General features: G+C 48.5%; 3 protein-coding genes across 3 annotated transcripts; 1 reads left to right on the top strand and 2 right to left on the bottom strand.

The window, feature by feature from the left end:
• Nucleotides 1-1,539: 1,539 nt before the first annotated feature.
• LOC103982587 (putative gamma-glutamylcyclotransferase At3g02910) lies at nt 1,540-2,511 on the bottom strand. Its single transcript, XM_009399556.3, has one exon. It carries the CDS (start codon nt 2,276-2,278, stop codon nt 1,742-1,744), a length of 537 nt encoding a protein of 178 aa, XP_009397831.2. The 5' UTR covers nt 2,279-2,511; the 3' UTR covers nt 1,540-1,741.
• A 537-nt stretch (nt 2,512-3,048) lies between these two features.
• Nucleotides 3,049-6,043, bottom strand: LOC135611117 (uncharacterized). The gene has a single exon (XM_065106444.1). It carries the CDS (start codon nt 4,516-4,518, stop codon nt 3,784-3,786), a length of 735 nt encoding a protein of 244 aa, XP_064962516.1. The 5' UTR covers nt 4,519-6,043; the 3' UTR covers nt 3,049-3,783.
• A 1,263-nt stretch (nt 6,044-7,306) lies between these two features.
• LOC135611116 (protein RGF1 INDUCIBLE TRANSCRIPTION FACTOR 1-like) lies at nt 7,307-8,900 on the top strand. The gene is made up of 4 exons (XM_065106443.1): nt 7,307-7,531; nt 7,633-7,833; nt 7,935-8,150; nt 8,254-8,900. Exons 1-4 carry the CDS (start codon nt 7,463-7,465, stop codon nt 8,518-8,520), a joined length of 753 nt encoding a protein of 250 aa, XP_064962515.1. The 5' UTR covers nt 7,307-7,462; the 3' UTR covers nt 8,521-8,900.
• The last annotated feature ends 4,034 nt before the right edge of the window (nt 8,901-12,934 follow it).

Genomic DNA, 12,934 nt, shown 5'->3' with positions numbered 1-12,934 from the left:
ATTGTCAGCTCCAGAACCGACAATTCTAGTTTCGGCTCAAATCATCCATCCTATAATTTTAAAATATTTTTTTTTATTTTTGAAAAATAATTTATAAATTCTTTTTATATTTAAAAATTTTAAACAAAATTTTAATTGTTTAAACCAAAACTATTGATTCTGATTACGATTCTAAAGCTAGCCCTTATTGATTTAATTATGGTTTCGATTTTGAAAAACTAAAACCATCGATATCGATTTGGGGTCGAAACCAAGATCATAATTAGTAGGGTTAGAAAAGTGTTACCTTACGTGTAGAAAAGATATGATCTTGTCAAAAATAGATTGTCTAACGATGGACAAAACTAATCGACGTAGCGATGGACAAAACTAATCGGATTCATTTCGATGCTCCGTGGTTTCATTGGTTTAGCCTTATCAATGTGTCCGTCCATCAACATAAGCTCCTATACAAGACACAAGGTTTAAAGGGTTGATCGACAGCCCCTTCCAACTCTTTTAAGTTAAGAGGTTATCATATAAAACCAGAAGAGTAAAGAGGCGGAGAGATAGAGGTTATCAATTGACGGCATGGCTCGAGGGAAGCGTCAAGAAAGCACCAAAGAAGAAACGCAAGGTGAGCTGAGTTGATGGGTGGGGAAACTAAGGATGTAAGGGCCCATTAGGCCCGCCCAGCCCATGGCTTTCACTACGGTGGGCTGAGTTGATTTGGAAGGACAGCATGCTCGAGTCGATGGTGTCGTCGTCATGAATACTTCGAGTCATGGAAGATAGATCAGGAGTCCCACCTTCACCCTTCAACACCACTTCGACTCCTGGAAGACATTTCCACCAGTTTCTACTTCCGGCTTCAACCTAATCGAATCGTTCCCACCGTCACCAACTACGTTATCCTGTAGAGGCAAATCATCTCCACTCAGCCGTCTCTAGGCTCCAAAGCCACACCAACCCCCATCTCCGCCACAGCAAATCTGCCTAAAGGAGTGGACACGGTGGTCGCTTCCATTACCTTCGTCGTACGCTTCTCTTCGCCGCCAATGTATTGGCATCTCTAAACGCAGAGGACGACGTCACCCTCTTGACTTTTCTTCTCTGTATTCCTTGCTTTCTGTGACACCTGTGTCCTATGACGAACGTTACAAAAGAGCAGCATATCGAATTGCCAACTTTGTCCGCGTCTTCCCGTTCGTCCAAAAAAGGCGTCGTCCACACGAAGAACAAGAGGAAGCAAATTGAGAATTTGCTTCAAACCTTCCTCTCCACCGTCACTCGATGATTTCATGACCTGACGCATCATTCTGAATCCCAATTTGGAGGGTAGACCATAGATTCCAACCGCAGCACGTCGCCTCACATATCTTTTCTTGAATGTTGATGAGTTCTTTTGAGCTGTTCATGGCATTGCAGCTTTGAGGCGAGGCAGCCAAGCTTCTCATTTCGTGCACTCTTCCTACTAATTGATATCGGAACGTATCAGCGTGTCTCTGCGCGCGCGCACACACACACTTAATGGCAATTGATATCGGAACGAGCATAAGATTTCAGCTGAATATGACCATTCCATGTGAGCAATCCCAATTCATCAAGCCCAACTACAGTGGCGACACAGCAAGCCAAATTGCTTGCTCTGGTGAAATCTAAGAGGGCTTATTACAGAGATGTTAGAGGAAGGAGAAAGAGAGAAACCCGACGCAAACGAAGAGCAGAGGAGAGGAGGAGATTGGCATCCGGTTAAGCACTATTAAGTCTGGGGCGAGGCCAAGAAGATGCGGATCTGGTCGAGGAAGGTGATGTCCTGCGGGCGATCCGCGCGCTTCACGTACCCCTTGGCCTCCTTCTCCGAGTACACCTTGTACCCCGTCTCCTCGTTCCGCCTCCACAGCTCCCCCGCGTAGCTCCGGTGGGCGTAGTATGCCTCCGCGTCCACCTCCGCCGCCTCCTGGCTGCCGTCGCCACCGACGACGACGACGGAGATGGGGAGGCGCTCGTAGTGGCCCTTGCGGGTGCCCTCGAGCTCGTCCATGCGGGCGAGGGCGCGGGGGGAGATGGCGTACAGCTCGCCGGACACGCGCTCGCCGGCGCCGGGGAGGTTGAGGAGGAAAGGGACGCGGTAGGGCCCGCAGACGAGGGGGAGGCGGCCGGCGGTGCGGGCGGCGCCCACGAAGGCGGCGTCCCCGGTTCGGACCATGTCCTGGAGGAGGCCGTGGTTGGAGAAGCCGCGCTTGAGCGTGCCGTACGTGAACACCAGCCGCCCTTCCATCATCCCCTCCGCCCCCATCGATCGATCGATAAAGTCAACGTACGGAAATCCCACAATTCCTCGGTCTCTTTCCCTCGCTGTCTGCTGACAATTCGATCCCCCTCTTCCTCCCCCCGCTGTCCCTCTTTTATCAGGGTTTCATAGAGAAAGGAGGAAGGAATTTGGCCCCTTGGTAGCCCTCTATACACAGTATGGCTATAAAATGTGGCTCTCTCTCTCTCTCTCGTCTTCTTCTTTAGGAATGCAGGGGATTGGTGGCTCAGGAAACCGCAGGTGGGGCCCATTTATAGAGCGGATCGTTTGGGTTGGTTTGTTGGTCGATTGATTGGATCTCTGCCGTCGGTTCATTGCTCCGGATCGGAAGAGGGGGCTGTCTTCGACTTAACTCAATGGTTCCCGGTTTTCAGGGGCCCGCACCCAAGGATTTGAGGGGGTTGATCGGGTATGGAAACAAAGGGAGTGGAAGAACTGTAGATGTTGTTCGTGCACCGACATAACTGGGAATCTTGACTGAATCATCCGAGACATCGATGCTGGGTGACGTGGGACTGGTAGAGGAATCCAACGTTTCCACGTTGAATCACAAAGAAATGGCAGTTCGGATGAGCATTTGCCTCATCTCTAATGCGATGGCTATGGGCTGGGCCTTTACGTGTCCATGGAGATGACCGGCTAAGGAACGAACTCAACAAGGGTAATGGGTATTCTGTCACGGTCTCGTTGACTTGGAATCAGTCCGTTTGATACATAAAAAAAGTCAAGCCTGGACAGAATCTGCACTACAAGTATATGGATGTAACTAAAAGTATTGCATGGTTTGAACAACTGGAAATTTACATTAGTTACTGTCGAACACGGAAATCCATAAGCAACATTCCACGGAAAATAGACAACATCACCTACTTTTACCGATGGTTCGGTACCAATATTTCCATCTCCAAATGAAAGAATAAACGAGACCCCTCTCCTCTCTTTTCATTCCGTCGTTAACAATAATTCTCAGCGCCCTTCCCGAGCTCGGGCCGTTTGAAACTTCGTGCCTGCGGAGACGCTCCCTGTTTGGCACAGACCGGAAGCAGAGCATGGCAGCAATGGCGGTTCTCGACGTGGCAGGACCGTGTCAGTTGTCGCCATCGTGGTTGCCAACGACCACAGCCCAATCGTCGCGCCTCGTTCGATGGGACGAACGTGAGAGGCGACGACGTCGTCACGTGCACCAACGGACGCACCCTGCACGTGCGATCCCTAAAGAAGGGCCTCCGTTGGCACTTTCCCCTAAGAAACCCAAACTATTTACACTATCCCGATCCCCCTCCTCAGTGCGGTTGATAACCGTCTGATGGACATCCCACGGACCTGATTATTATCTCATTTATCCGTGCTAATTAATTGATTATATTTATAAAACGCAAAAATATGAGACGGCGGTGACAATAGTAATAATGATTAGCCGACATTTATCAAGAGGCTAAAAGGAATCTCCTTATACGCACCTCTTTTCTCTAAGTCGAGGGTGGTCATTCTCACCCCCGCCACAACGGTGACCGCTCTTGAACTACCCTCATCGTCGACTTCTGGCGTCGGAATACCTTCATCGGGCTCGGGAAGTGCCACCTCCGAGACCCCTTCCCCCTCCCCACCTTGCGGCCGCCACTCGCATCCGGCGAGCGCCCCGCGGCCACCGACCTCGACCTGTACAGCTTCGCCCCCGCCGTCTCCGCGGATGCCCTCCTTCCCAGGGCCCAAGAGAACGGCCAGAACGTAGCCCACCCTTTGCCGCCTCCAGACGGAGGAGACGGTTGCGCGACGTTGCCGACTTCGGAAGCGGCGGAAGCCACCGATCTCGTCCTGAGCAGCTGGAACCCCACCGATCGGGACCGCCGGAAGGCCGGTTCGCTATCCATCAGCCGCGATACTGGACCCACCACTCCGATCCCAACGCCCCCACGCTCTTCTCCTCCGCCTCCTACTCCTCCGGATCTGGCGAGATCGGCGGAGGAAAGGGACGACGAGGAGGACGACGAGGAGTAGGAGGGGAAACAACCGCAAGGGCGGACGTTGGCGCAGTCCGGGCAGAGACGGAGGAGACGATCGCGAAGGCAGGAGGGGCAGACTCCGTAAAGGGGCTGCACGTGCTGTTTCCGGCACTTCCACCCTTCCTCGTCATCCCCCGCCGCCGCCGCCGCCGCCGCCGCTGCGACTTCCTTCTCCCACCATGGAACCGCCTCCTCCGCCGTCGATCCCCGGTCGCCCCTCATTCTCCGCCGTCCGCTCTTCTCGTCTTTGTATCAACAAAGCGAGACAGAGAGGGCGCGAAGATTTCGGCTTTCACTCGAATCCGCCCTCTCCCGTAACTCGCCAAATCCTTCCTTTATAGGCCACAGAAGGAACCGAGTCGAGCCGGCACCGGTTCACCGAACCGGGATGGGGCCCGTTACCGCATGAACCGGCGGGCCGGCTCTCCGCTCTCCAAACGCCATTATCGGCATCCATATTTACGGCTGATGCCACGACTCCCCTTCGTTCCGTCCCATAACTACAGGTACTATAACGACAAGGATGGATCGGCCATGTTTCTTTAATCCATGGAGTAGGTGGTCACACAACTACCACTTGCGAGCACAACGTCGCCAGTTTCAACACTTCTGGTGCCCCAGTCAATCAAACACTGCTACAGGCATAAAGATACACAACGTCCTTATCTGTTCATTTCGAAGGAAAGCCGACCTCAAGAACGCCGTCCGTCGTCGGTCGTCGTCGCTGCTAATGTTCCCAAGCAACTCATTCAAGTCCGCTGGCGCCAGCATTAGATCCTACTGCTCCGCAAGCCTTCCTTTCTCTGCGCTTTTTTGGATCCAATGGGACGAGCGCAGATGGCAAATCTCGAAAGCAGAGATTTGATACGACAGGCGTTGACAGAGTGGGCGGTAATATGGCAGCAAAGATGATCGCCGTGTCGGCGGCCTTTCTTTATGCAACAGTCGAGTGGCTAACTCACTGAGTCAGACCAGGTGGACCTGGCTGCGTCCACGAGTCATCAGAAGAATAAGAACAGAGTTGGGCGCTGTTACCGCTAGGTTTTTTACCCTACTGTTACTGCCATTGCACGAGAAGAAACGGTGTGTTCTGACATGGATAACATGTGCTCTGAAACTTCCACTGCTTGATGCAGGTCTTGGGTGGGGGGGATCGCAGCAGCTGTGTCGAGCACTCGGGGACTTGTCAGGCTGGGTGGATATGGACACATATGTGCAGCCATCTCTTCCGAGAGCAGGTTCTAAGTGGAGTTATTCTTGCCACACAATTGACGGTACTGCCTAGAAAAAGCTGGATCTCCGTGGGGTTTCTCTTTGCCACGAACATGGAAGAGAGGCAGAGCAGGTTTGAGCCGAGCATCAGACCTGTGACAAGCCCATCATTTCTTCACTGGCTAATGATTCGATCATGTGGGCCGGATGGAGCCCTGACGCCAATGAGTCAATCAATTGCTCGAACACCTGGGGGACAAACGCTCTCAACTCAAGATCTGTCTTGTGGAATCCAAACTCTCACCCGATCGGCAGTTAAACGTCAAACTCGCATCCAAGCTATTAATTCAGGTACGAAGGGGGAGAATTATGTAGCAGTAGTCATTCGTCTTCTTCTTCTTCTTCTCTAAGAGATTGTTCATGGAGGGAAAACTGTGGCCAACGTTCTATTCCACATGGCATGCCGGTTCCTGTGGAAGAAATATGAAGGAAACTTCCTCTTTGAATGAGATCAGACTTGCACAGGCGAGGTAGGCGAGGGTTTGAAGTTTGACCCAGAGCATGCCCTTCGTCAACAGAGAAACCATCATGATTTCGTTCTTGATGACGCTAAGCTCCGATGATCGTTCGTAGGCAAAGCGAAGAGAGAGAGACTATTTGGGATCAGCATAGCTTTATGAAACGGGAAAGCAACGCATTCCGATCGCAAGCCAAAAGGGCACATCTCCACCGCGTCGTCAACGCAGGCACATCTCCGTGGATGGAACGCCGTTCCCTCCCGGCAAGATCCATGTCGGGGTGGCGAGCACTAACGCTAGGATGCCATCCGACGAGGGCTGACGTGTAGGCAATCCAGCCCCACGTCACAGCCCAACACATCCACGTCGGCATCCATTGGACTGACATGGGACTCGGATGCAATCATAGCCGTCGGTCTCCGCTTAATCGACTTAACTATGGTTGATTTAAGAGATGCTAACGAAAGAAGTGTCGACATGAAGAAATCAGTACATAGCTGATCTTTGTAACTCGAATTAGCATGACAAGTGTGCATCAGACATCCACTCGACATGATTGGAAGATGACACTTTGATTCTTCTTCTCAGTCCCATTCCAGTTTTGCCAATGCACTACAACAAAAGAAATTGTGCCACCTGCTAGTGGCCTAATAATTTTTCCTTGTTCTTCCTTGCATATCATAGATAAAGGCAAAGCATATTCCTGCATTTAGTGTGCTTTACACAGCACCTGGGATCATCTTCCACTCGTGAGAGAGAGAGAGAGAGAGGGGGAGTGATCCACCAACATCTACCACACCACACAGAGACCCATCTCCTACTTGACTTGACCCACCCTCACATCTTCCAATGCACAAGACATAGCTCACCTTTATGAATGCAATCTCTCCAACTTGCATAGGAACTTTTATCATGACATTTGGGTTCCAATCTTAATTGCTTAATGACACCTACCAAAGAATAGTGTGCTGTCGTAAGATGCTTGTCAGCATGAGGAGAAGAAAGTCCACATTGGAGGCATCCAAATTGTGGATCATGGCATGAAATTGCCCTCCTCAAAGGACAACGCATTATATTGAACAGATATTTATGGTACAATGTTTAGTACGTTTGACCAACGCCAATACTGTAATTTGGTTTAGGAGAAATAGTGGAGAAAAATATATGTAGAAAAGACATGCATGAGAGTGATGGGGAGAAGAAAGAAGCGAGGCTTCCTTGCAACCAACGCATCTTAGCCCTTCTCCATCCTCATCCTCCCACTATACCCCCTCTCTCTCTCTCTCTCTCTCTCTCTCTTTCTCAAGTCTACAAAGACGACTTTTCTACCTGTCTCGGTTCCCTGCAGAGACCTCTGCTCCCTCGTCTCCTCTCTTGCCATAAGCTATTTGATTCCCACACCAAGAATTAGCAGACGGAAAGGGAGGAGTTTTCCGATGATCCAGGTGGCGATCGATCGAGAATCTCCGTTCAAAGAGCTTGACAGCAAGAACAGAGGAATCATGGTGAGATTTTTGTCTTGTATTCTGAAAGATGTGGCTTTTTCTCGTTTCCTTCTGCTGGTTTTGTGTTTCCGTGCGGGGTCTGATACTGCGGACTGGAACAGGGAGCGGGAGGGAAGGAGGAGGAGGAGGAGGAGCAGTGGCCGCCGTGGCTGCGCCCGCTGCTGTCGACGAGCTTCTTCGTGCAATGCAAGCGGCACGCTGACGCCCACAAGAGCGAGTGCAATATGTACTGTCTCGACTGCATGAACGGCGCCCTCTGCTCCCTCTGCCTCGCGCGTCACAGCGACCATCGCTCCATCCAGGTCCGTTTGCATCCCCCAGAATCCTATCCATGTTCATCCCGCAAGGGACGGAATCGTTGCGAGGATGATGAGATATGGTTTTCTGCTGGCATTGGTTTCAGATACGACGGTCGTCCTACCACGACGTGATCCGAGTCTCGGAGATCCAGAAGGTGTTGGACATCACCGGCGTGCAGACCTACATTATCAACAGCGCCCGCGTCGTCTTCCTCAACGAGCGCCCCCAGCAGAGGCCCGGCAAGGGCGTCACCAACATCTGCGAGGTCTGCGAGCGGAGCCTCGTGGACTCCTTCCGCTTCTGCTCCCTCGGCTGCAAGGTTTCCCCCTCCCTATCACCTTCTTCCGCACCACCACCATCAAAATCCAATCTTTCCGCTAATTTCTCCTCTAACCAATTGTTCGACGAAATCCCCATTTCAGATTGCGGGCGCCGCCTCTCACTACAACAGGAAGAAAAAGAACCATCCCCAGAAGAAGAAGAACAAGAAGAAGACGAAGCAGTCAACCGCGGCTTCCGACTCAGACGCCTCCGGCACCAGCACCAGCCGCGGCAGCGTGAAGAGCAACGCCACACAGAGCTTCACCCCATCGACGCCGCCGCCGACCGCCGCCAGCTTCCGCAGCGCCAAGAGAAGGAAGGGCATCCCCCACCGAGCCCCCTTCGGAAGCATAATGCTGGAATTCTAAGCCCCCCCCACCTCGCATCACTATTGCCGAGGCTTCGTACCATGTATTAAACAACAGTAGTATGTACTCCGCAGAAGCTTCCATCAATCTCTTCTCCACAGCAAGCGCCAGAACACCACCCGCGGCACTCAGTGCTTCTTCATGTGGAGGCCGGTGCCGGTAAACACACGAGCAATCGGAGCAGAGCTGATGGAGAAGACCTGTGATCTGAATAAGCTTTGAAGGTATAGTTGTAGTGTTTGTTGAGATTTTGTGATAGAAAGGTTTGTAGACTCTGCAGTAACTGTGAATATGTAAAGCTTGGTGAATCCACAAGGAGAGATGCATGCCTGTAAACCACAGGAACCTGTGGGAATAAAAGAATTCATCTCGCTTGTTCCTATCTTTGCGTGATTCGTGATTCCCAATGCACCGTGTTTGTTCGTGTGAATGATTCCTCTTGCAGCAGTGTTTCCTCGCTCATCATATCGTAACGAAGGAGGAACGAAGAGGAAAGATGCAGAGGGCTCGAATTTGGGTATTGCGGCACCCAATGACCAATGAAAGCGGCTCTCGCGGTGGCACCCACGCGGGTCCCGCCACGGGCGGCTGCCGCGTTCATGTGGTCCGCGAGTGTGAAGGAAGCGTAAGCGAGGCCGTCTACGTGGCGACCTCCCATTGCAAACTAGACGTCGTGCACCATGCCGCCTCCGTCAGGTGGGTTTGGCGTTTGGACGACGGTCAGACGTTGGACCACATGTCGGCAGACTTTTAACCGCTGGGACCCATGTGATCCTTGCTCTCCGTCCGATTAATTCTGTACGGTCGTGATTTGATGGTGTAAAGATCTTTTCCGCGTTCGTGCGCGTCGGATTCATCGGTCTTCCCCTGCAAAGTAAGAGTTCTCCGAGAGACGATGGATCCCGTAGTTTAGTTTGCAGTGATATTTGCTGCTTCGCCTTCGAACTCGCGACTCGTTTCCACCGCCCGAAGCCACCCTGCCACGCGGTTGCGCATAACTGGATCCGAACGTGGTTTGCTGTTTCGTGCGGCACGCCGCCGCCATCCTCTTAGAGTCCTCGACCGCCACGCGGCGCTGACGTACTTTTTCGTTACCCACTTCTGCACCCTCTTCACGGGCAGAGATAGTGACCCCCAGCAGAGAGAGTGGGTCCCACACGTCACAGATGCGTGATCCGATGTGTGCGGTACTATAACCCGGGGGGAGGAGTGCAGATGGAGACGAAGAGTGGCGCCCACCGTGCCATCTCCTCCACAGACTTACACTCAACTTTAAACCGCGCGACCTCTCTCGTCTTTACGTCTCACTTGGGCTCTTTGGATCACACCACACCACCGGTAGCCTAAAAAGCAGCCACCGAGGGATTCGTGGTAAGCGTGGAAGGAGGCCCCCATCCTCGATTCCTCATTCATTACATTCAAGTATTTCCCTTCTTCTTCACGTCATTTGGCCGCTAACCCTCTTAAATGAAACCAGTAAGACATCATCGATCGCCATAACCATAACCCATCTGCTCCACAAGCAGTGCACTGCTGCACCCCATCTCGATCGTCACCAATTAGGTCGGCGTCCATCGCTCTCCAATCATGGTTAGGTCTGCGATTAAGATGGTAAATATTGGCTTTGTCATATATGCTTCAGCTTGGCCTCTCCTTTGTGGGCGAACGGTGGTAGGACAAAGGTTGGCGAGCTGCTTTCGTCTCTTGTTTGCTTTGACAAAAGAGGACGGGTGAGGTGTTTTCAGCACCAAATCGACTGTGGAAGCGACATGGCATTTCGTTTAGGCTGCAATGGAAGACCGCCACTTTGCACCGGCGACTGCATCAAAGTCTATCAGAATTGCCCGTCTTCTCTTCCTTTCAGACCATCAGTGAACCAGTACTGATGGGTCATCTTCTCTTCCTCCGGAAGCATGCATGGTTCAAGTTCCGGGCGAGACATGCCCAATTATGAGGTTGGTTGATGTGCACATCAAGATAACCTGCTGGTGTCTCCCATCTTAATCGCCTGCTGATGCTGATAGCATTGTCATGGATATCATCTAGCTTTCGGCAGAGGATAGAGACATAGGTAGATAATTATCTACCGGTGTTTGTCTTTATCTCTCACTTCTAAATTATATGGACCAGATTGATCTCTGAATTAGATACGGAACATCGACTAATCCACTCTTCAAGCTGCTGATTGGTTCATATGGCATGTAAAAATTAAGCTGTTTACATTGTTTTCATCAAGCATGCACAAGGACGATTCTTTGGCAGCTTCTTGCAGTAATTGCAGAGAGAGAAAGAGAGAGAGAGAGAGAGAGAGAGAGAGAGAGAGAGAGAGAGAGAGAGAGAGAGGTTCCAAGCAAAATCCTGTGATGTTTGTACGTGAAGCAATGTGAAGATACATTTGCTACTCACAGGTAGAAACAGTCATTGGGCAACATGAATGAACTACAGGGAATAACACTACGTTGACATTTTAAAAGGTAGGTTTAGATGACATATACAGGCGTTGACTTGCAACCCTAACCCTGCCAATGAGAATGAATCGCGATGAATGGTGATCGTTGTCAAAGACTTTTTGAATTGAGAAATAAATTTAGGAACATGATAGCTGTTGGTTTTTGTGCATTTGATTATTTAGATGTTATTCAACACATTTATCTTCTCGATTGACGTTGTCAAATTTGTTTAGCTTGCTCACATTTTATAAGTACAAATTAACTTTGTGTTTCTCATGCGTTTAATTACTCTCACAATTGTTATGCATTTATATTACGATCTAATTTTGAGTGTTTGTAATGCATTCCCAATTGAAGTCGTTTTTCGGTATAATTGGCTCTGCCCCACCTTTCCTTTGTAGTCGGCCCGTGCTACTATTTAACGATCTCTAACACACCCCCGAATGGGATGGTTTAATTGTTGAATAATATTTTTGATTATTGTGTTGGATTATGTAATCATATTTAATTATATAAGATATATTATAATTTTAATCATATGGATTATGTGATTCTAAGATAATTTTCTAATCATTTATTCTAGATCCTCTAAAAAAAGATTATATATTTATTCGCATCTCTTATATTTCATCATTTACAATGGTCCTATGAATAATAATAATAAAGAAAAAGATAGTTTAGTTTATCTTACATATCGATTCTTTTGCTTCTTTGGCTCCAACTAAGTTGTATTTATGTATCCAAAGAAAAATATTTTAAATAACATCAAAATGTATATATTATACATTTCATATATCGTTGTTTGATTTCACAACACGATATTATAGTTTTTTGATATAATAGAAATATAATTATAACTTTTATACTTATATATTCGACATGTGAAGAAGTGTCAATAATTAAGAGATGATTCCATCGAATGATCTTCAAAGAATTATGCTTACCTGACAATGCCCTCAAGTTTGGATGAGTATATAATACAATGGCCTATATGTGCTAAATGTTATATGCCAAAGAATTTAACAAGCATAACTATATTTTCTTTATGTAATCATATGTTAGCAGTTACTCTATTGAACAACTTCATGTGATTTTTCTGAAACATTGGACATTAATTATATTTGAATCATCTGTCAAATCTTCAAATGTTACAATCGATTGTTGTTTGTTGGTCTTGCACCTTACTTAATATTGGCTAGCAAGATGATAAAGTATATAATATTAACTAATTATTTTCTACTATGTAATCATCACGTGATATCCAAAAGAGGAAGAGAAGACAATAGTCATCCCTCCTCTCGTGGTTGCCCATGTGGACAATTGTCCAAATCCGGTAATCGTAAGCTTCCTTCTTACCTTTTATAATCAGAAAGACTATCGTAAGTTTCATTCTTGTCCTTTATTATCGGAAAGATAGTCTCCAGCTTTCTTATTATCCTTTATGATAAGGTATTAAATGCTCATCGACAAACTTACCTTTCTTGAGAAAAGAAAAAAAAAGACTCATGTTCACACTCAAAGACATTAAGTTACTAACTTAAACATCGAAGGGATCGTATCATGAAACCTTTTTCGATCATAGTCTTTGTGCATGTGATACCACGAGAACTCGACGTTTTTATCTCAGATGTATCTTAAACGTTCTTATGCATATGGGTCTAGACCACATTAGGCTGACTAAGATGTCAATGATATTTTTCTCTAACATTTTTAGTTCTAGAATGAGGGTCTAATATTACAGAAGGCACATGAGTTAGGAAAGCTCAACCAGACTGATAAGAAATCTGCCACAATGGGGACATAAAGGCTAATTGTACTCGAGGCATGTGAGTTGAGAAAACCTGACCTGCGTGATAAAAAATCTATCATCGTGGAGGTGCAAGGTCAAATATGTCTGAGGCATGTGAGTCGGAAAAACTCAACCCGTATAAAAAGAAATCGACAATAACGGAGGCACAATACAA

Source organism: Musa acuminata, chromosome BXJ2-4 (genome assembly GCF_036884655.1).
Source record: "Musa acuminata AAA Group cultivar baxijiao chromosome BXJ2-4, Cavendish_Baxijiao_AAA, whole genome shotgun sequence".
Classification (NCBI taxonomy): Eukaryota; Viridiplantae; Streptophyta; class Magnoliopsida; order Zingiberales; family Musaceae; genus Musa; species Musa acuminata.
The sequence above is the reverse complement of the archived record's forward strand: the minus strand, read 5'-3'. Positions and strand labels throughout refer to the sequence as shown.